Here is a 23,648-nt window from a genome sequence, read left to right as displayed (position 1 = left end):
TTCATATTGTATGGTCTGCACTCCGTCAGGTCCGCGTTGACACACCACGCAAGTTTGAAGTCGATCCGACCAACGGTTCTCGAGATACACGAAGGACAGAGAGAGAGAGAGAGAGAGAGAGAGAGACAGAGAGACAGACAGACAGACGCTCCTCCAATTATTAGATAGATGTAACTCAATTTGTAACTTGAGTTACTTGACAAAGTAACTGGTATAATATTACTGAAATTCTATAAGTAATAAGTTATATTACTGAGTTACTGCTAAAAGTAATACATTACATGTAATATGTTACTTTTGTAATGAGTTACCCCCAACACTGCTCATAGACCAGACCATCCAGGTCATGAGCGGGCGAGGCGGCGGGACCTCCATCATACTCTAATGAGTGTGCCTACGACAATGCAAGCTACGAGATACGAGCCAAGCTCATACCTACAAGAGGAGACGGTTGGTTCTCCATACTTATATGTGGTGGGGGGGTCAGAAGCCTCTCCGCGAGGTCTGGCACAGTGTGTTAAAGGAATGACCCTTTGCTCTGGCTATTTTGACAATATCTAAATGCAATGTATTTTCCCCTGATTTTTGTCTGTCCACCTCAGACCCCCACAAATGGAGAGCCAGAAGGTGAATAAAACAGTAAGGGGGTGCTGTGAGGGCTGGGGAGGACCTCGCTGCTCGCAGGGTAAGGACAAGAAACCAAGAAGTAACAGGTTCATTAGAACAAACTCTTTTGCTCACCCCGTCTCTCGGTCCTCTCCCTCCCAGGTGTGGGTGTACGTGGCCAGTGTTACTCGACATGGAGTTGTGAGGAGTTCCCTGGAGTCCATAACTCCTCTCTGATGCCTATGGAGCAATGCTGCAGCAGCCTTTGGGGTCTCAGCTGGAGGAACGCCTCTGACCAGACCTGCTTGTCTTGTACCTACACTCTCCTACCTGGTCAGAGAACATGCATGCACAAAATGAATGCAAGTGCACATATAATGTGCATGCACACGCATGCACGCACGCGCGCACACACACACACACACACACACACACACACACACACACACACACACACACACACACACACACACACACACACACACACACACACACACACACACACACACACATTTTGTAAGTAAGTTGGTGCAGCTTGAAATAGAGGACCTGTTGTTTAGACTGTTGGAGTGTATATTTATCTAACAATTTATCTTTGATCCTTTCTTCCCGCTATATCTCTCTTTCTGAAGAAGTTCCATGATTCCGTGATTACATTTGAGAATATCTCCATGAGGGCTTTGAATGACACACATGACGACTCCCTCTTGTCTCCAGACTCCCAATCATCCCCTCTGGTGCGAGGGGGTCTGCTAGGCACCATCAGGGACCCTCAGAGCTCAGCCACTTGCATGACCTGGGGTGGGACCCACTACCGCACTTTTGACAGGAAGCACTTCCACTTCCAGGGCAGCTGCACTTACCTGCTGGCCTCATCTACAGATGGGACCTGGGCTGTCTACATCAGTACGGTCTGCGATGGAAGAGGAGACTGCAGTAAGGTATTATGTGCGCCATATTGCTGTACTTCTCTAGAGCTAAGATGCTAATCCTAATCTATCGAGATTCTTCCCTGTCTTTATTCAAGGGGGGCGGTCTATCAATGTGACAGCATGATTTATTGATTTCATGTTTGGATTTGGTAAGGCTTTCCCTCAAACCCCACCCTCGCCCTCAAATAGCCCCCCGCGTGCGCTTATTTGCTCTGCTTGTGCTCAAACTCTGTGCTTGCAGTCAAACTGCTTCTGGCCGCTTGTGAAACTCTCTTGGATTTCGTCTGAAACACAGAGTTTGAGCACAAGCAGGGAAAATCTAAGCACGAGCAGCGGCTATTTGAGTGTGAGGGTGGGGTTTGAGGGATCCCCTCTCTAACATCACTTTGGTGAAATGCCAGACATTTAAAAGGCAACTGAAAGAGAATCCTAATGCTAATGCTAATCCTAATATCTATAATATAATAATATATAAATATAATATAATATATAAATAACGTGGCAGTACTCTAGACAGAAAATCGTATCAACAATGGTAACTCCTCCAAACATTCCTTTTTAGTATTTGGAGTCTTATTTAATCAATTACTCAATTACTAAAAATTCTGCTAAATGTAAGCTATTACACATGAACAGTCACATATCACACGTCAGTTTTATTGTCTTTCAAAATCATGGCATGCAATCTGTTACTGTGCAATAAGCACACATTGGCAGCGAAGCAGGAATATCTGTTAATGAATTGTTTTTCTCTCTGTGTATATAATTACAGATGCATATTTCTATATATTATGTAAATGGTCCTCCCCTTTCAGGCTCTGAGGATGATGCTGGGTCTAGACCTGGTTTCAGTTCACCACAGGAACTTAACGCTGAACAACCTCCCTGTCCCACATGGAGACCCACTCTTCCAAAATGGTACTTACTATTACAGTAGCTGCCTGTAAACCTTTCACTTACTTAGCTTCATTTTGAGTGTGGTATTTTTCTTAACCTGGCAACATTGTCAACAAGCTCCCTTCCAAAATGGAAAGTTACTGTCAGCTGTCTTTATTAGGCCGGAGGCATTATGGATTCGGGTTGTCCGTTCGTCCGTCCGTACGTACGTACGTACGTCTGTATGTACGTCCGTACATCCGTACGTCCGTCCGATGTTCGTTAACACGATATCTGAGGAACGCCTTCACGGAATGTAATCAAATTTCCCTCAAACGTCGACTTGGCCTCAAGCATGAACTAATTCGATTTTGGTGGTCAAAGGACAAAGGTTAAGGTCACTGTGACCTCACGAACGCCATTTTCAAGCTTGTTAACGCGGTATCTTAAGAACGCCTTCACAGAATTTCTTCCAATTTGCCTCAAACGTCCACTTGGACTCAAGGATGAACTGATTACATTTTGGTGGTCAAAGGTCAAGGTCACTGTGACCTCACGGATGCCATTTTCAAGCTTGGTAACGGCATATCTCAGTAACAATTTGACCAAATTTCTTCACATTTGGCTCAAACGTCAAAGTCTGGACAGACATGCATGTCGACTGCTGACTTGTTGGCGGAGGCATATATCCGCGGTGCGGTCATACTAGTTTTATTTTTATTTTGAGGCTGATATTTTTGGCAAAATTGTCAGGCTTCAAGGACAATGGATAAGACCCTCCACTTGCTCTTGTTATTTCATAAATTACTTGCATCCAATTGTGAAACACAGGCATCTCTATCTGACTGTTGCACACTTTTAGTGTACTGAAATGTGCACTCACTCAGATCATAGTTTTTAACCTTAATTTAATTAACTAGTCCAATTAAATACAGTATTTAAAAAAGTTTCAAAGTACTTGGTTATTTAGATTTGAGTCTTTGCCTTAGTGGAACCTAACTGTTAATTGATCAATAAAGAAAAGAAAACTCACCTCCTGCTGACTTTTGCTACAGCATAGCTCTTACTGAATGCACACTTGATCTAGGAGTGAGTGTCCATTGGCTGGGGGACTTTGTGTTTGTGGAGAGTGGCCTGGGGGTGAGGGTGAAGTTTGACCTGGGCAACACAGTCTACCTGACACTGACCGCCGAACACATGGCTGCCACCAGGGGGCTCTGTGGAGTCTACAACAATAATGCAGATGGTGAGGAAAGCACACACATGCATGCTAACACATGCACACACACACACACACACACACACAAACACACACACACACACACACACACACGCACTGCACACAGACACACACACCTACACACAAACACATACAGTCACCTATGGTCTCGTATTGTTTCTTTCATTCTTGGACAAGGGCTATAATAGCCCTTGTCCAATAGCCTATTGTACTCATGACTAGACTTGACATAATTCTTGCCAGGCAGCTGGCTGCCGGCCTACATTTGGCTATGTCTGAAGGAAGGAAGGACAATGCTGAGCAAGTATCCGAAATGCTTGAGTGATGTCAAGGAAGGAAGCTGACTGACTGACAACCCTCAAAATGTTCAAGTGACATCACTGATGGCATCACTCACTGATGACATCACAAATGCTCGAGTGACATCACTCGGAAGGCTGACTGACTCACAAGCCTGAGGACAAGTGACGTCATCAGTGGCCGGCAGACAGCTGCCTGGCAATATTATCAGTGATGTTATCAGTAACACACATGCTGCCTGGCAATATTATCAGTGATGTTATCAGTAACACACATGCTGCCTGGCAATATTATCAGTGATGTTATCAGTAACACACATGCTGCCTGGCAAATAGCAAATTTGCACTTGTTTTCTGTTCTCACACTCGGATTTTTACTCCATCTAAACTGTTTGTTTCTTGGCTCCATAGATGATTTCACCACAATGAGTGGAACTGTGTCGCAGTATGCTGCCAGCTTTGGCAATTCATGGAGGGTTCCTGACCAGCAGAATGAGGTACTGCACTGAAGGGATTGAATGAAGTTATTTTCTTTTAGCAACATATTATTGTATATAACCACTATAATATACTATTATTATATACTATATTTGGGCCCTCACTAGTCGCAGTGCAATGGTGTTGCAGTAATAGGTGGAGCATATTACAAGTCTAATACTGTAGGTGATTGGACACTGATAATGGAAATTCTGCTGCAACAACAAACATCGGCTGAATTGACCGAAGATTAATTGATTTCCAGCAGGTAGTTTTACCAGTTGTCTGTGCTGTGAATGCACTGTTGTATTTCAATCTAATGGCACATGACATTTACACCTACATGATGCATCCTGAGTAATTGAGTCTCTCCGTCTTCTGTGTCCCTCAGGTGTGCAGTGATGCGGCTGAGTTGGGTCACAGCTGTGATGTGTCAGGAGATATCGGCCTACGTAGGCAGGCAGAGTCTGTGTGTCACCGACTACTGGAAAGCCCCTTCACGCATTGCCACCTCCGGGTCAGACACCTTCCATACACATCATATTCGCATGACATTAACAATGTTTTCCACCTCTTTTACTGTACGTTGTATGTACTCTGCAATTTATTATTTTACTTTCACTTGATGTCACACTCTCCCACCCCCATCCCCCAAAACACCCTCAAAATTGTGTAAATGAAAGGATCCCATAATGCACTGCCCTAACCACTAATCTGTGTGGTTATAGTTTGGCCAGCAACAAAATAGTATATATTGTTAGATATAATACTGTATCTTAGTACAGGATGCTATAGTTAAAGATGTAGCCTATCCTTGACAACTGCACTGTTATATGAGCACACACAAAATAATTAGGTGCTTTTGGAAAGCAGTGCTCGCTGGAGGCTGTAAATCAAAAGCTCCTAAAAGTAAATCATTTACTGCACCATGGTCTCCTTTCTTAGTGTATCGCTGGGGAAATTGGTGTGAGCCAGCTCTATAAAGCCTTGAGAATATGTCCTTTACCCTATATATTATTTTCACCTCCCCCAGGCATTATCACACACTATGAATGAATCAATGACATCATAAAGTTCTGGTTAATAAGTTATGATTTCACATATGGCTTTATCTGCATAGTCTACATCTTTACTAGTGACTCATTACCGATGGCGTGATACTCGTGAACCCTTTCTGTCTCAACTGTGTATCCTCAAATCACCTCATACATACTCTATGTACCAATACAGTTCTGTCTACCTGTTTAATAGATAGACAGTTGTCAATGACTTTCACTGACTTTGGATAGACATTGTGTAGTATTTGCAAATAATTATTGCCATTTGTTTTGATCTGCTTGGAGTAACTGCAAAAAGTTATTTAGTTTAGGATTGATCTTAAAAATAAAATGTTCTATTCTATTATTATTATTATTATTATTATTATTATTATTATTATTATTATTATTATTATTATTATTATTATTATTATTATTATTACCTTCATCATCATTATTATTATTATTACTAGAAATTGAGCACAGGCTCAGTTCTAGCATCCCTTGCTGCTCGTTGTCGTCGTTCTCCTCCTCAACGCTCATTTCTACCGTGCCTCGTTGGTTTGCCCTTGAGGTCTCTCACTGCTTTGCGGGCTCACAGACGCAGCTCGCACGCTACATCTGCTCACCTGGCCTCCGGCTTCACACGCGGCCGCTGTGCCACCTCACCCGCTCAACTGGCAGTTGAGCAATTGTGCGCCGCGCAGAAACTGACGCCCAATTATATTAGTAAGATTATTAGGATTATTATAATAATAATTATTATGAGTGCAATACCCGTGCACGTTCCCTCCCTCCCCATTCACCCCCCCCCCCCCCCATGGGTACATCTACCCATTCCCCCCCCCCCCATTCATACATCATGCTCTCCCACTCTTCACTGCCCCCCCGATTGGTGCAGTACCCCTTATGCAGTGCCCGCTTCCCTCCCCCTTGACATCACTGATGATGTCACAATGAAAATGTTAAATATCTCCCACTGCACTTGGTCCCCCTAAGCACAGTCCAAGTCAATCAGACCAACAGTTCTCGAGATACGTGAAGGACAGACAGAGAGACAGACAGACAGATAGACAGACACTGCTGGAATTATAGTACAGAACTTGGCATTGCTGAACCCAAATTACATAATGGTCAGATTGCTGAATGGACACAAATAAGAGCAATCCTGTGTTACTGTGTTTCTGGCTTTACTGTGATTTTTTGATATTGAACGAATTTTAATATTTAATATGTATTGTGCACTGCAATTCAGTTTGCTCATTTTAAACTGCCAGAGTGCATTTTGATGACACATGTATTTAAATGTGTAAATAAAGGACATATAAATAAATAATCTTGATATTAGTGAAGTGATTTGCCTTCTTTCACTTGTTTCAAGAGAATTCTCAAAACAGGTGAGACTATTGGAACCAAATGGAACTGACTCACCCTATTGACACTTATTTTTATGTCACAATTGATATGTTGCAGCATACCAGATGGGTGGGGGTGGGGTGCATTACATTACATTAGGATTGTGTTGAGACTAGATTGTTTTAACTTTGTTGCACTGATTATCCTATGATGTGTGAAAGCTATTTGAGCCAGTTTTGCTGTTGAAAGTGCTAAGTTTCTTATCTGTTTCTGTTGTTCAGGTGGAGCCTGCAGCCTACATCGACACCTGTCTATACCTGTACTGCAGCTTGGGTGCCAAAGAAAGGGAGGGCGCGGTGTGTGACACCTTGGCCAGCTACGCCCGAGAGTGTGCCCAGCAACACATCGTAATAATTTGGAGGACAGCCACCCTCTGTGGTAAAGAAAAGTCTCCTTTTGGCATCCTGGTGGCTCAGTGGTTGAAGGGCTTGGAACCTGTGATGTTACAGTTCAGAATCAGGCTCATAACCTTGGTCATCCCACTATTTTGCTCTGTAAAAAAGAATAATTAAAATTAAAAAGAATTACACAATTAATAAAAACAGGGAATTCGAAAATTCAAAATTTTTGCTCCAAGTGAAATGTTTTATGGTTTTATGGTCATTTACGAGTAGGTCATTGGTTGGCTTAGTTCCAACCTTAAAACTCGTATAAGGATTTTTTTAAATGTCTTCTTCTTCTGTGATGTTTTATGGCAGTTGGCATCCTTTATGTTGCATTACCGCCTCCTTCTGGATTTATCCATCCAATGTTTCACTACATTCTGTAAAACCCGATCCTCCTCTCCCCCTCTCTGGACAATATCTGAACTCCTCCTACCCCCCTTCTTTCTTCAGTCCCTTTTTGAAATGTCTATGGAGAGACCAGGAGACGTCACGGAACGTCACGTGACTGTTGAGTTCTATTGAAAACAATGAACAGTTTACCACCTACCATATACAGTCCTGCCACAATGCAAATTCAGCACAAGTGACTCTGTTTCATTAATTTTCATCATCCCTTGCTCTCCCCCTCTCCTCCCCAGGTCGCTTTTGTCCCAGAGATCAGGTGTTTTCGGACTGTGTGTCCTCCTGTCCCCCGAGCTGTATGTCTCCCCAAACCCCTGGGCCTGCTGCAGCCTTGGGCCAGTGCAGGGAGGAGTGTGTGGGTGGCTGTGAGTGTCCACCAAGCCTCTACCTTCACCAGGGACTCTGCCTGAAAAGGGATGATTGTCCTTGCTTCCATCGCAGACACACCTACCAGCCAGGGGACACGATACAGCAGAGGTGCAACACCTGGTGAGTGGGTCCCCTTCCTTCCTGCCTCTCCCCTCTGTCTCCCTCTGTATCCTTCTCTCTGTCTACCCCTCCCTCTCTGACTCTCCATCCCCTCCCCCCCCAGTGTGTGTAGAGCAGGCCAGTGGCAGTGTACGGGGGAGAGGTGTGCCGCCCAGTGCAGCCTAATGGGGGCGCTACAGGTCACCACCTTTGACAGGAAGAGTTATTCATTGCACGGAGGAGCCTGTCCCTTCACTGCTGTGGAGGTGAGACATAAACATGCATGCACGCGCGTGCACCCACACACGCACATTCCACTTGCCCCTGTGCCTACATGTTGTATGTGTGTTCAGGACTTTGTTGACAGGAAGCTGGTGGTTAGTGTGCGCTGTGGGGAGTGTACGGCAGGTGGAGGTGGAGGAAGAGGAGGAGGAGGTTCAGGTTGTCTAAAGGAGATGTCAGTCACAGCGCTCCGCACCACAGTCACCATCACTGACACTGGTGAGTGGTAAACTCTGCCCATCTGTAATTGAAGGTACAGGTGAGTTGAGAGTCATGCTACAGTCTCTACCTGCATTACAACGGTATTCATCCATTTTATAGTCTGACAGTAGGGACATGAGTGAACATGACTAACATCAAGACACAATAGCAAGAATATGTTACATATGTTTTTGTTCTCTAACAGTTAAGTATACATGGTTTGGTTGGGTTGGTGTGGTGTGGTGTGGTATGGTATGGTATGGTATGGTACGGTATGGTATGGTAGTTTGGTATGGTATGTATGGTATGGTATGTATGGTATGGTATGGTATGGTAGTTTGGTATGGTATGTATGGTATGGTATGTATGGTATGGTATGGTAGTTTGGTATGGTATGTATGGTATGGTATGTATGGTATGGTAGTTTGGTATGGTATGTATGGTATGGTATGTATGGTATGGTATGGTAGTTTGGTATGGTATGTATGGTATGGTATGGTATGGTATGGTAGTTTGGTATGGTATGTATGGTATGGTATGTATGGTATGGTATGGTAGTTTGGTATGGTATGTATGGTATGGTATGGTATGGTATGGTAGTTTGGTATGGTATGTATGGTATGGTATGGTAGTTTGGTATGGTATGTATGGTATGGTATGTATGGTATGGTATGGTAGTTTGGTATGGTATGTATGGTATGGTATGTATGGTATGGTAGTTTGGTATGGTATGTATGGTATGGTATGTATGGTATGGTATGGTAGTTTGGTATGGTATGTATGGTATGGTACGGTATGGTATGGTAGTTTGGTATGGTATGTATGGTATGGTATGTATGGTATGGTATGGTAGTTTGGTATGGTATGTATGGTATGGTATGGTATGGTAGTTTTGTATGGTATGGTATGTATGGTATGGTATGATATGGTATGTATGGTATGGTATGGTATGTATGCTATGCTATGCTATGCTATGCTATACCAATAACCAGCTCAGTGGCCTTGTGGTTTGAGTGTCCGCCCTGAGACTGGGAGGTTGTGAGTTCGATCCCCGGCCGAGTCATACCAAAGACTATAAAAATGGGACCCATTTGCCTCCCTGCTTGGCACTCAGCATCAAAGAGTTGGAATTGGGGGCTTAGATCACCATATGATTCCCGAGCGCGGCACTGCTGCCGCTCACCGCTCCCCGAGGGGATGGGTCAAATGCGGAGAACAAATTTCGCACACTCAGGTGTGTGACAATCAGTGGGACTTTACCTTTACATATGGTATGTATCGTATGGTATGGTAGTTTGGTATGATATGGTATGCTATGATATGCTATGGTATGGTATGTATGCTATGTATGCTATGCTATGGTATGTATGGTATGCTATGCTATGCTATGCTATGGTATGTATGCTATGCTATGCTATGCTATGCTATGGTATGTATGGTATGGTATGGTATGTATGGTATGGTATGGTATGGTATAATATGCTATGGTATGGTATGGTACAGTAGTTTGGTATGTCAATCTAATCGTTGCCCCATTTTTTCCCTTTTTTTGCCCTCTTCCTTTCACTATCAATGTGTTATATTTGGAGAAGACAGGAATTAAAGCAATACCATGACACGTTTTTCCTTTCTAAGACTTTCTTGTGAAAAAGCATTTAAGTTAATAAATTGAGCAAAGATCAGCTTGCCAGCATTGGCAGCATAACTAGTGGAAAAGTGACCATTCCAATGTATCAATCCTACATTTTGAAGCTTTTTACTACAGTAACATTTGACTGCTTCAATTGTATCTTGTTACACCCAGGCACAGTAACACTGAACGGCCATAGGGAGGTGTTGCCCGTGGTGACAGGGGACCTGGTTGTGCGCAGGGCCTCCTCCTCCTTCCTCCTCGTCCAGACGTTTGGGGCCCAGCTGCTCTGGCACCTAGATGGACCCTTAGCCTTCATCACCTTACAACCTGGCTTCACAAGCAAGGTAACCCTCTCTCTGTCCTTTCACTTGTGTCATTGTGAGTCCCTGACTGAACTACAGGGGATGTGCCCGTGTGGGACTCTCCATTGAACCAAACCAGATTTTAGCAAACAGGAATGTACTTGCACCATTTGACTCCCCAATTATGCCCAACCAAATTTAACTAGAGCGGATGCAAATGGCCTAAAATGGAAAACATAAGATCAATCGAAAGCAGAGTCAACAACACAAACAGGAATTTTATAAACATTTGTTACACCCGCTATACCTCTGTACTGGCTACTTTCTGAAGGCAAGGTGTGGTGGGACCCAATCCAAAATAATGTACTAAACCAGTCGGTATACAAATGCAAATGCCAGGGTTTATTCACAACAAGATAAAAAACACAATGCAACAATAAGGGATTTCACAATACAATTCTCCAGGTCTCCTGAGTCGCTCCGTATTCTTTAGTCTATTAGAACCAAGAAGTTTACACTAGTGGAGGTATCCACACAGGAATACACGACACTACAAAGTTTCACACAGTGATAAGATCCACACTCTGGGATACACAGCACTACAACGGTCCACACAGTGGTACACAGCACTACAACGTTTCACACTAGTGTTGGGGACACTCCAAATCACACGTGGAAGTAGAAAGCAAACAAGTGAGACACTCCTATAGGTTCTCGGTTCACTAAGAGGATCTAAAACTACGGTAGCGATCAGAGGGCCGGGAGAATGCACACCAAAAATAAACATTTAAACAAACAAAATATAGAAAACTGCTTAGCCCGCCCTTACAAGACGAACTATCACTCTTTTCGTCTTTTATGGGTCAGACAGCCCCCGGGGCGGACTAACTGAATCAAATAAACAAATAAACAAATAAAGAAAATAGGTCAACAAGAGCAGTGATGCCACTCCTGCAATCACTGCAACACACAAACAATATCACAATTAATACATTAGGCATTCACAAACATTGATACCTAATTTAAACAAATACTTTATTTCTCAGGTTAAAACGCATGAAACACAATAGAACATATTAAGAGAAACAAACTACTATGAATACCTGACGCGTCGGCAATGCTTTCCCACACCAGGCCTAACACTTGAAGTGAGCTGAAAGCGAGCCGCTAACACTGCAGTATCACTGAAATGCACAGTAAAAATGTAGAGGTCGCATTGTCAGAAATACATAAAACAACATAATACTTCCCTTCAAATTACTTATAGTCAGAGTAAAAACATTGTTGCGCTTACCGAATGAGCCAACTCAAACCTAACGAAGGATTCCTCTGTCCTCCCACTCGGAAGACAGCCAAACGTTTTGCCTGTCCTACGCGGAAGAGTGTAAAACAAGAAATTACACGTCAGAGGGAAACACAATAACTTCTTTAAAATCACTTATCAAAGTAAAACCGTTCCTAAAATCTTACCGAATGAACAAACACCCGAACCTGACACGGACACGCCAAACTTTTTGACTGTCCTACCCGGAAGAGAGTCTAATGCAGGGCACACCTACCCTGCTATATACCGCTCCCCATCTGCACTCAGTATGTACGGCAAGCCGCAGGTACCACCTGCTACACATTTCAACTAGCAATGCTGAAATGGAGTTCAATTGTAATTGTTCTGTCTTGTTAGTTTTTCTGGAGCACTATTTGTGTGTGTACTGTACATCCTGTATCCAAGGTGCGCGGCCTGTGTGGTACGTTGACGTGGAACCAGCACGATGACTTCACCACCCCAGAAGGAGACGTGGAGAACAGCGTGTCGTCCTTTGCTGCCAAGTTCACTACAGAGCGCTGTCCTCTGCCTCGCGGAGCCCCGCCTGACCCCTGCACCACATACACCCAGCGGAGACACTATGCAGACAGCCTGTGCTCCGTCATACACAGCTCCGTTTTCCAGGTTGGGGATGTGTTCATGTATGCTTCAATATTCAATAGCCTGGGCAATGTACGTATGCTACACTATGCTCTCAAAGTGGGGTCTGGGGACTCCCAGGGGTCCTTGTGGGGGTCCCTAGCAAACAAGGGAATAATTTATTTTCACTATAAATCCATCCATAAGTAACACAATGACACAATGTATGACTATTTTGCTCAGGGTTTCATACACTTTCTGTAATAAAACATCTAAAGACAAAATCTTATCAGATGGGTGTCTAATGGGGCTCCATGGTCTACGTTGTGTCAGTTTAGAGGTCCTTGAAATTAAAAAGTTTGAGATCCACTGTGGAGTTGTCTCTGTGTGTCTCTCTCACTCTCTTCCATCTCTGTTTTTTTAGGCATGTCACGATGTGGTGGAGAGGGAACCCTACCTGCGTCTATGTCTGTCTGAGGTTTGCGGCTGTGCCCCGCAGAATGCCTGCCACTGCACCGTCCTCACCGCCTACGCCCGACACTGTGCCCAGGAGGGTGTGGCCATCCACTGGCGCAACCACACCTTTTGTTGTAAGGAGGAGGGAGGCTATTGGCTTACTGGTTTATTAGGATGAACGTTTGTGGTTACCATGGTAACAGCTACCCTACTTGGAGGTTGCATTGAGGTGCAGACATTTCTTGGGTGGATTACAGATCAGTCAACTCGTCCATTTGTTCTCAGACACCATTGATTGGATTATGATTAGCCAACAGCGGGGTGGGGGTGACATATTTGTTAGTGATTGGCTGTAAGGGGGGCTGCGTCATTTGTGGGCGATGACATGTTTACTGCTCTCTTGTTTATTAGTTAGATGAGATTAGATTACATGAAGCTATAATGATCCCTGTTGGGAAATTGTGTCGTCTCACAGATAATGGGGTGGTGAGGGGGGTTTCAGTGCATTTTGATGTCTCAAGATTGACCTGGTCACGCTCAACAAGATTACCCAATTATAGTTATGCACATCCTTAGGCATACATCTAATGGGGTTTGTGTGTTGGTAGTTGTTGCAACAGTAAACCTACATGCTAAAGAAGAGTTACAGAAGATTGCTTGAACTAAGCTGATCCCAGATGTGGATGAATGTACTTTTTTCTATGTATGTACAGTAATGTATGTCAGTTATTCAGCCATCTGCCTCTCTCTTTCTCTCTCTCTCTCTCTCTCTCTCTCTCTCTCTCTCTCTCTTTTTACAAAAACAACATAATGACATAATCCTCCCCTCCCCTCTTTCCCCAGCGGTGCAGTGTTCGGGGGGTCAGGTGTACCAGGAGTGTGGCCGTGCATGTGGGGGCTCCTGTTCAGACCTGCGGCAGGGCTGGAGCTGCGATGATGATGGTGGTGGTGGAGGTGATGAAGGGGGCATTAGCAGTTGTGTCCCAGGTTGCCAGTGCCCTCCCAGACTAGTACAGGACCTCCAGGGCCAGTGTGTGCCCATCACTATGTGCCCCTGTGTGCAAGGAGACAAGACATACCAGCCCGGTGCTATTGTCCAGAGCAGCTGCAACACTTGGTATGTGCTGATGTAACAAACCTATCCTTTCAGATATCTGTCTTGGTTTGCAACACAGAATTTATTAATACATTTAGAAGACCTTTGGATTACCTTGATGAGTCTAACCATGAGTTAATGTCTTCTCTGATCAGACAATAAAATTCACACTGAAAAGACAAGCCTAATTGAAACCATGATGCTTTCTAAATGTTATTGGGGTTGGGTCTTGATGGCAGAATTTCACTCAACTTAACACTGAAATATTTCACAACTTAAAGTGACAATTTAGCTTCACGTGCAGAGAGGTAGTACTTTCCCACCTAGGTATAGCAGACATGCTTAATTAATGGGTAGACGGGAAGACAAACAGATGGTGGAGATAACTACCAGCACCTCATGACCCAGTTGTGTAGATAATATTTTTTATAGCACATCATAAAACAGCCCTTACTCCTTTTTTACTCCTTTATGGCAGCGACTGAATGCTGCTTTTATCATGTGAAGGTGTTGATAAAGAATGAGTCAGCAAGTTTTCTCCTTTGTCAAAAGAACACAGCTTTGATGTAGCTACAATATAAAGCTGGCACCGTTTCTTATTCTCTGATCACACCAAGACACATGAACTACTCTACTTAGTTTAGGTCCCATGCTGAAAAAAAGAGAGGCTATACTGTCATTCCCTGGAATAGAGTTTTGTTTAGCGATGGTCTGCCAAACACTAACATTTATTTCCTAAGACAGAAACCTCTAGCAACCTGTGACTTGTTTGTTATATCCTGTTTATCACAATTTGTCTATCATACACTACTGATGGGTTTTATTCATAAACAGAGTTTGGGCCTTGTTACAGAGTGAATAGACAGCTGGGGTTTCCAAATACCGTTCCACCACGAAGTTAAGGGCCAAAAGGGGGTGTGGTAATGGGTGTCTTCAATCACAAAACAGCGTCTAACTTCCAAACGGATTCACGTACTGTAACAGCACAAAACTTTGTAGAAAGGTTGGTCATGGGCCAAGGATGAACTGATTAACTTTCCATGCCAAATAGCCAACATAGCACATAACATGGCATTGACACTGGCCAATCACAAAAAGGTGCTTAAGAACACTCCGGCGATTTTCAACCAGCTTTGTATCATTACAACATCAGTAGTATATCAGAAAACTGTAAACAGTTTTGCAGGCATTCATTTAGTTTGACAGTTATTGAGAGTTGATTTGAGGTTGGTTAAGGTGTGGACCAGTGATGTCATTTGTGCATGAATGACATCACTAGTGGTCCAAATGGATTCACTTAACAAGTAACACGGGGGTGTGCACTCTACCGAGTGCCCTCTAGTTTATTTATTTTTTCCTCCCATTTTCTCCCCAATTGTACTTGGCCAATTCGCCCTGCTGTCCCGGTCGTTACTCCACAGTCCATACCCTCTGCTGATCTGGGGAGAGCCGTAGACTAGCACAGTATGCTTCCTCTGATACATGTGCAGTTGCCAGCCGCTTCTTTCCATCTGACAGCGAGGAGTTTCACCAGCAGGACGTAGCACTTGGGATGATCACGTTATGCCCTCCAGTTCCCCTCCCCTCCGAACAGGCGCCCCAACCGACCAGAGGAGTCACTAGTGCAGCGACCAGGACTCATATGCCACCGGCTTCCCACCCGCAGACACAGCCAATTGTGTCTGTAGGAACGTCTGACCAAGCCGGAAGTACCGCCGTCGGGAATTGAACCCGGTGGTGGTAGGCGAGTGCTTTTACCTTTACACTACCCATGCACCCCCTCCATTTGTTCTTTGATGAAATAAGAGACCAGGGGCCCTATCTTGGTACAGGCGATATATCCTATTTGCGCTTGCGCACCTGTTTGCGTGCCTTAACGATAGCAGTCCGCCTTGCGCACGTGTCCAGGTGTTATGCCGAGTTTTGCACCCCCGCCCAGCAGCAGCTAAACGCATCCCCACCTCACGGGAGCATATTGTAATGATTTATACAGAAATGTAACTGTTTAAAAGTGATATAATTGTCTGGGTAGACATGAGCTCCCTATTTTCTAAGTTAAAACAGCCCCGAAATATGGTGGGGATGCAATTCTCGGCGGGGATGCGGAAACGTTCACGGCACCTGCCGCAGGCGCAAATTAGAGCCGTGCCAAATCATCTGCACCCCCAAAATGCCAGCGCAAACGGGATTTGGGCGGTCTTAAGCACCAGAACTATTCACAGGTGTGGCCAGGCAATGCCTGGGGGTTACATCAATAAAACCAATCAGATTCCCGTCTCGCAATCGCTGTGCGAGGCATGCGATATGCTGTAAATCTCTCCATAGAGTGGACTCACTCGTGCCGAGGACAGAGAGAGATGGAGAGAGCTTGTTGACAGATCATCTGTGGTGCCAACAACCCTCCGGGTTATGGGATAGGTGAAGGTGAATAGCCTATTGCAAGTAGGCTAATGTCCATTGTCCAACAAGTTTTCTCAATTAATTTCCCTCTTTGCGATGTGATAAAAGTTTCTCAGTGAGTTATAGTTGATTGCCTCACTGAATTATCTGCTAATACCCAATTTTAGCAGCAGAATTTGATGTCCTGCGCAGTGGGGTATTTAGCGCATAAGAGGTGCTCTTAGCACAAAGTAATTGCACGTTGCTGATGATAGGAGAATGCCATCTATCCCCACATTTTTGCGCAGAAACACCTGGTTTGGCATGTGGCACGCCTATGTCCAGTACAATTATAACAGGCATGCGCTTGTGCACGCCCCCAATTTGCATTGCGCGCGGCGTTAAATAAGTGCAAACGCTAAATTACTGCTTTTGCGAAGATAGGGCCCCAGCTCTCTTTGTTTCAAGAGCTTGCATATTTGTTTTTTTCTCTCTATGAGAGAGTGTGTGAGGTCACTATCACAGCTCAGTGATGGATGGGTTCAAGTGCATTGGTTGTCTTAGTACCAACATAGTTATTATAGTTCAAATGTTTGTTTGCAACAGACAAAAACAGAAAAAAGCACGCAGGCCTGTACATGGAAAAGAAAACAGACTCAGACCAGGGGCGTTTCTACGGGTGGGCCTGGGTAGGCACAGGCCCACCCACTTCTTGCCCTGGCCCACCCATTTTTTTATTTTTTTATTGGTTGTTTTCTAGAGGCAAACTTGCTGCTGCCTTGCTAGCTAATGGTTTTGTAGCTTAAAAACGCAGGACATATCATCTCCAGAGTCTAATGCATGACGACTTCATGACATCTAGGAATTTTGCGCACTTCCCGCGCAAAATTTCCTCATGCAATTGCCCCACCAATTTTATCCAGGCCCACCCATAATGTAATTTGTGCCTACGCCCCTGACTCAGACTAAAGAGGACCTCCAACATAGTCATTATATATGACACCTTTTAGGCCTACTTTACATTTCGTACGCTACTCCTGGACGTTGTAATTAGATACAGACAGATACTGTGGGTAAAATAACATTTATTTGTTGATAATTAGTGGTTGCATTGCTCATTCAGTACTGGCAAAGTATTAATTGCTACACTGTTGTCCGGATCAACTTTAGTGGTTGCACTAGCTTAACAACATCTCACCTTGGCTTTGAGTGGAATGTTTGTTCATTTGAATTATTTAAACTCCCCAGTGAGTCCCTGGTGGTGTAAGAGCTCTGATGAAATCACTCTATGTTCCTGCTCCCTCGTGCCACAGGATAGGTTGATTTCATTGCATCTTTTCACCACATGGCAGCAGTCATCATTTCTCTCTGGACCTGTGTTGCTTGCTTCCAGCTTTGACTGTTACAGCAGCAGTAATCCAGTCGATTCAGTGTGTGTGTGTGTGTGTGTGTGTGTGTGTGTGTGTGTGTGCGTGTGTGTGTGTGTGCGTGTGTGCGCACTGCGCAGACTGCTGAGGTCTAACTGTACCGCATTGAACATTGACCTGATTAATTGCCGTGTGGATATCTGACATTTGGATTAGACATTGATATGAAATATGACGTAAATCCATTCACCTTGACTGCCACAGTGCACAAGGGTTTGTCTTTCATCCCATTAAAGGAACACTCTGCCCATTTTCAACCAGCTTTGTATCATTAGAACATCAGTAGTATATCAGAAAACTGTAAACTGTTTTGAAGTCTGTCATTTAATTTGACAGTTATTGAGTGTTAAAGTGTGGACCAGTGACATCACTGGTCCACACTAACTCAAATTAATAACTCATCATTAACTCAAATCAACTCTCAATAACTGTCAACTAGATGAATGATGAATAGTTTGACAGTTATTGAGAGTTGATTTGAGTTAATTAGTTATTAATTTGAGTTAGTGTGGACCAGTGATGTCACTGGTCCACACTTTAACACTCAATAACTGCCAAATTAAATGACAGACTTCAAAACCGTTTACAGTTTTCTGATATACTACTGATGTTCTAATGATACAAAGCTGGTTGAAAATGGGCAGAGTGTTCCTTTAAGTTTTACAGCTTATTAGAGTACTGAATAATAATAATAATCCTAATAATAATAAGTGATACTTTACTGATCCCTAGGAAATTCTCTTTTCACTTGCCATTCTATAAATGAAGTTCGCCCGGTCAGCAGCAGCCCTGGAGCTGGTAGGGCTTCATTGTTTTGTCAAGGACACTTCAGCAGGGCAGATGCTTGCTGACATGGGGCTTGAACTGATACCATCCAGTTTTGGTCTGTGTAACTATTAGGACATCCTGCCGCCACTAGTCTGCTCATTCCTCCAGTTTGTCATATTTATTGTTTCAGGATTATTTGTTGTAGAACATGATGGTCAATAAATGGAGAGAGGAGTGTGTAACTCATTTGACCATTTATCTGCTCCTACTGTATACGTAGTGTGGGAACTCTGATTCAAGCCAGTAGTCAAAAGCAGGTTTTAAATGCAATATGCGTTGTTTTATTCAATCAACAAAAGAAAGTTCATCCCTTCTCGGGGAAATCCGGGAAATATAACTCATTCGGCCAGGGTTAGCCTGCGGCTCCGTATGGGTGTTCTCCCCACCACGTAGCCCGGCCTCAGTTCCTCGCTTTTAATTGCTCCAATATCTTGCCTGGGAATGAGAGGAGAGAGTCTGGGTCAGGTAACAGCAAGATAATCACATGCGAATGTTTAGGGAGAGGATCGGGAAATGTACTTACCGCCCGACAGCAAGGAGCTTCCTTCTGGAGGAAAACCGGCCACACAGTGAGGTTCAGAGCGGTGTCTGGTTTTCTATGGCCCTTAATTGGGGGATCCGCTCCAGCCGTGCGCTCTGCTCCTAAGCGTGCCCGGCTGTCAGCGGTCCCACTGATTCAACATGAAATTGGGGAAGTACCTGTTGTTGATGACGCGGCCTAGACACCGTTTCTGTCGGGAATCCCCGGCTCTGACGTCACTGTGGTGGCTGGTTGTCCTCCCGCTCTCACCTGTCAAGCAGTATGTTACCGAGACTCCACAGTAGTCAGACCCTTGTTGGGATTGTGCAGTGTGCACACATTTCAAAGATGTGGCTTTTGACTGTATCAGTGAGTTTTACACCTGTCTGAATGTTTTTTTTGTGACCAGTCACTCTACAGTCATAAAGATAAACACACTACTTTCTCGACCTAGTCATGTCAGGGATTCTGATCCAGACCGTACAGCCAGACACTGAGACAGGAGAGACAGTTCAAGGGTGTTTACTGAATGTGTTGAAGCAAGGAAGATATTACGGGCTTGGAATGTGCAGGATGGACACGGGCTGGAACAGTGTCAGACCATGGCAGGAGGCAGAGAGGGAGGTGGACCAGTAGTAGCCACTAGCCAGAAGGAAATGCTTGGCTCCAGATGTCTGTGGCAGAGGAAATTGACAGGAGTACAGTAGCTATGAGCCTAGCTTAGCAGATACCCTACTTGACAGAATTACAAACTTGAATTCCAGACACCTATTCCATCAACGCAGCTAAATAAAGCCAGGCTGACTTGACAAGCCTAGGCTTAAGCTAATGCCAACTCCCAATTAAGCCTCAACTCGTTTCACATGTGAAATCAATCGTGTCTAGTGTTGACTACACAAGAAGCCCAGACCAGTTGAGTGTCGAAAAGACGATACAATGTTGCAAAAAGAAGTCAAATCGAGAGCGATGTTCTTCTCATCAGCTAAACAAACGCTGCTGAATGAATTATACAAGGATTTATAAAGGAGTTATCACTAAAAAGTAAGCGAGTAAGTAAACTAAGCGAGCAATAGCTATATAGGATGGAAGAAATTTTAAGAAACTAAGTATGAACCAGTATATCAAGGATCTGTCATCATGTGTTTTGAGATCATCTGGGGGAGCTTCATGGAGTTTCTGAAACAAACTGTTGGTAATTATCGATAAAGCCAAAGACATGGGTGGGGGCAGGGCAACTGGAATAAGTTTGTAAAGTGGAGTAGCCCATGTGACTCAAGATTTATGTTCTCTGTAACTACTGTAAACTCTGTGTTGTAACAACTATGTTTGTATTTAACTGCCTATGCATTTGATTTCACACTGTTTCCTGCCAAGACTGACTATTTTATTTTATTTTATTCTTGCCTGCCTCTTTTCACATCCTATTGCTCTATCATTATGTCCCTCTCTCTAGCACTCCTCCTCTGAGTCACTGTATTGGTTATAAAGAAAATAGCATAAAATTAAACAAACTAAATATTGGAATTCTGCTTCTCCTCCTCTTCCCTTCACAGCGTATGTGAGCAGGGTCTGTTTAACTGCACAGAGGAACACTGCGAGGAGGTGAACCATTGTCCCGGCTCTCTGGTCTACTCCCCTCGCTCCTGCCTCCTCACCTGCTCCAGCCTGGACCCCCCCGGCCAGCAGCAGGGGCCCGTCACCCCCCAGTCAAGCTGCCGGGAACCCCTGTCCGGCTGCGTCTGTCCCCAGGGCACCGTGCTACTGGTAGGTGAAAGCCCAAGTTCCGTTTATTAAACACACTTTTTTTAGGATATGAAATGATGAGATTATAGACTCCAATATTATCCATGTCTCCCTGGCTGCTTTGGCAACGTTGTTGATATAAATGAAGAAAAGTGTTGGGCCCATTATGCAAATAATTAACACAAGAGACATGCGTATATTATTCTCACAACATCTGGCATTCCAGTCTAATCCTTTGGGGATGTGTATTTCAAGGTGTAAACACTCTCCCCCTGTCTGGTCTGGCAGATTTAGCCATTTGCTCCGTGACAAGTCTTTGAATGGTTAATCCTTTTCGCTTTGATGAAAGCAGTCTCCTCCTGCTCGCAGAGATCCCCAAGCGTAAAAGGAAGATAAAGAATTGTTTTCACAGATGTTGACGTGGTAATCTTTCACAAAATGCCAGACCCAGCACAACTTGTTGGAGGGTCGAAATCAGTTCCAAGCAGTAAAACTGGTTTGCTCTGTGTTTCGGCTGAGTCTTGTTGATAAGGGATACTTGGGGAGAAGGGGGGGAGGTGTCGGTGTTGTGCAGCTTAGTCATTATGAAATAATTCCATCTGGATGAACCAGAATCATTACAGATGGCATGGTTTATAGACTACAGTGTTTAGTATAACAGGAAACGGGAATATTGACCGAGGAAGCTAAAAGAGGGCGGGGCTTAGGGAAGTTTTGCTCCACGTGAGTCTTGCATCTCCATTCTCCATTCCATCCAGCCTAACTCTACATTCTGTCCTCCCCGGGTTCCACCAGGCTGACCGCTGTGTTCTGCCAGAGGAGTGCCCATGTCGCCATAATGGTCGACTCTACTACAGCAACGACACCATCACTAAAGACTGCAACACATGGTAATGTGGGGTTAGCCCATTGCACCACATGCCACTGTCTAATACTCCAATAGCTTTAGAATCCATTAGCCCAGTTGTACATAATTCATTCAAACTCTGAGACTACCGTTTCTTCAAGTACTTCATATGGATTCCCACGGGTCCTTGAAATCCTCTAAAGTTTGTGAATTTGACTGAAAGTTGTCGTTTTTTTAAATAGACAAATAGACTCAATAGGGTCAATGAAAATGGTTGAATTTATATATTGTGTGCCAGACTAGACTTTTTTTTACTTAATGTGTAACCGCACAGTTGAAAAGTGTTTACACATTCAAGCTTCTCTTTTTAATTGTTGTGTGTGAGCTTCTGTAAAGCCTGCTAGTTCGCATGATAAAAATTCAGTGTTGTAACAGTAATCAACCTTGATTCGTTTCTCAAACTATGCCATGTTGGGTCCTTGAATTTGAGGAAATTGGGCCTGGAAAGTCCTTGAAAAGTCCATGAATTTGATATTACGAAGGTGTGGGTACCCTAATATATGCATTTATTTAAATGTTACTAGTAAGTAAACAATTCTATTTTTTCACTCACTTATTTTCATTGTATGGTCTTCCCACTTACCCTTCCTCTCCTTTTTTTGCCTCCATATGTATCTCTGTCTCCTTGGCTTTCGCTGTCCCTTCACCCCCTGCCTTCACGCAGCGTCTGTAAGGAGCGTCGTTGGCACTGCAGCCAGTCAGCCTGTGCCGGCGTGTGTGTGGCGACGGGCGACCCGCACTATGTGACGTTCGACGGCCGCTGCTACTCCTTCCTGGGTGACTGCCAGTACGTGCTGGCCAGGGAGTCGGGTGGCCTGTTCAGCGTCACAGCGGAGAACGTGCCCTGCGGCAGCACCGGGGTCACCTGCACCAAGTCGGTCACCCTCAGCCTGGGGAATACTGTCATACACCTGCTGAGAGGTACTGTACGAGGGGAGGGGAGGGGAGGGGAGGGGGGGAGAGGAGGGGAGGGGAGGGGAGGGGGGAGCAGAGAGTGGATGAGAAGAAGGGACAGAGTAAAGGCTGAAACATACTTCTGCGTCCGCCTATATACTGGAACCTCAGCTTGACCAGGGGTCACAGGGGAGTCCCCAGCAAAATGAGTAAATTGTGTGATTTCACTAGGATTGCAATGACTAGAAGTTAGCCCAAGGAGAGAATGTAGTGCATATCCTTGGTAATAGCTTTCACTCTCCTGTTAACAGTGAACGTGTCCTCTACTCTAACATTTAGGTAAAGCAGTGACAGTGAACGGGATGCCAGTGACACTACCCAAGTCCTACAGTGGCAGCGGTCTTACTTTGGAAAGAGTCGGCCTGTTTGTCTCCCTCTCCTCTCGACTGGGAGTCACTCTGCTGTGGGATGGGGGTAGGACGCACACACACACACACACACACACACACACACACACACACACACACACACACACACACACACACACACACACTGCTGTGGGATGGGGGTAGGACACACTCACACACTCTGCTGTGGGATGGGGGTAGGACACACACACACACACACACACACACACACACACACACACACACACTGTCTGTGGCGTGTCTTACTGCTTTATTGCTTGTTGCCTCTTGTTTTTAGTTTTTATTTTTTGCACTATGTTGTAACGGAGTCCACAGCACAAGAATTTCACACGTGATACTTGTACTACGGAGTGACAATAAAATCTTGAATCTTGAATCTTGAACACACACACACACACACACACACACACACACACACACATACACACACACACACACACACACACACACACACACACACACACACACACACACACACACACACACACACACACACACACACACACACAC

General features: G+C 44.4%; 1 protein-coding gene across 1 annotated transcript in view; it reads left to right on the top strand.

The window, feature by feature from the left end:
• Positions 1 to 23,648, top strand: part of sspo (SCO-spondin) — a gene marked incomplete at both ends in the record, with an annotated part of 269,200 nt that overhangs the window by 4,280 nt on the left and 241,272 nt on the right. The window contains 19 exons of the mRNA XM_083632012.1: positions 603 to 685; positions 769 to 939; positions 1,324 to 1,547; positions 2,354 to 2,456; positions 3,502 to 3,660; positions 4,365 to 4,450; positions 4,822 to 4,947; positions 7,105 to 7,261; positions 7,908 to 8,160; positions 8,264 to 8,405; positions 8,493 to 8,640; positions 10,427 to 10,599; positions 12,287 to 12,505; positions 12,885 to 13,050; positions 13,760 to 14,033; positions 20,720 to 20,930; positions 21,705 to 21,799; positions 22,481 to 22,737; positions 23,050 to 23,184. Of these exons, the coding sequence (XP_083488138.1) occupies positions 603 to 685; positions 769 to 939; positions 1,324 to 1,547; positions 2,354 to 2,456; positions 3,502 to 3,660; positions 4,365 to 4,450; positions 4,822 to 4,947; positions 7,105 to 7,261; positions 7,908 to 8,160; positions 8,264 to 8,405; positions 8,493 to 8,640; positions 10,427 to 10,599; positions 12,287 to 12,505; positions 12,885 to 13,050; positions 13,760 to 14,033; positions 20,720 to 20,930; positions 21,705 to 21,799; positions 22,481 to 22,737; positions 23,050 to 23,184 (3,182 nt within the window). The remainder of the gene's footprint in view (positions 1 to 602; positions 686 to 768; positions 940 to 1,323; positions 1,548 to 2,353; positions 2,457 to 3,501; positions 3,661 to 4,364; positions 4,451 to 4,821; positions 4,948 to 7,104; positions 7,262 to 7,907; positions 8,161 to 8,263; positions 8,406 to 8,492; positions 8,641 to 10,426; positions 10,600 to 12,286; positions 12,506 to 12,884; positions 13,051 to 13,759; positions 14,034 to 20,719; positions 20,931 to 21,704; positions 21,800 to 22,480; positions 22,738 to 23,049; positions 23,185 to 23,648) is intronic.

Source organism: Poromitra crassiceps (assembly GCF_964638095.1).
Source record: "Poromitra crassiceps genome assembly, chromosome: 2".
In the NCBI taxonomy this organism is placed as follows: Eukaryota; Metazoa; Chordata; class Actinopteri; order Beryciformes; family Melamphaidae; genus Poromitra; species Poromitra crassiceps.
The sequence above is the reverse complement of the archived record's forward strand: the minus strand, read 5'-3'. Positions and strand labels throughout refer to the sequence as shown.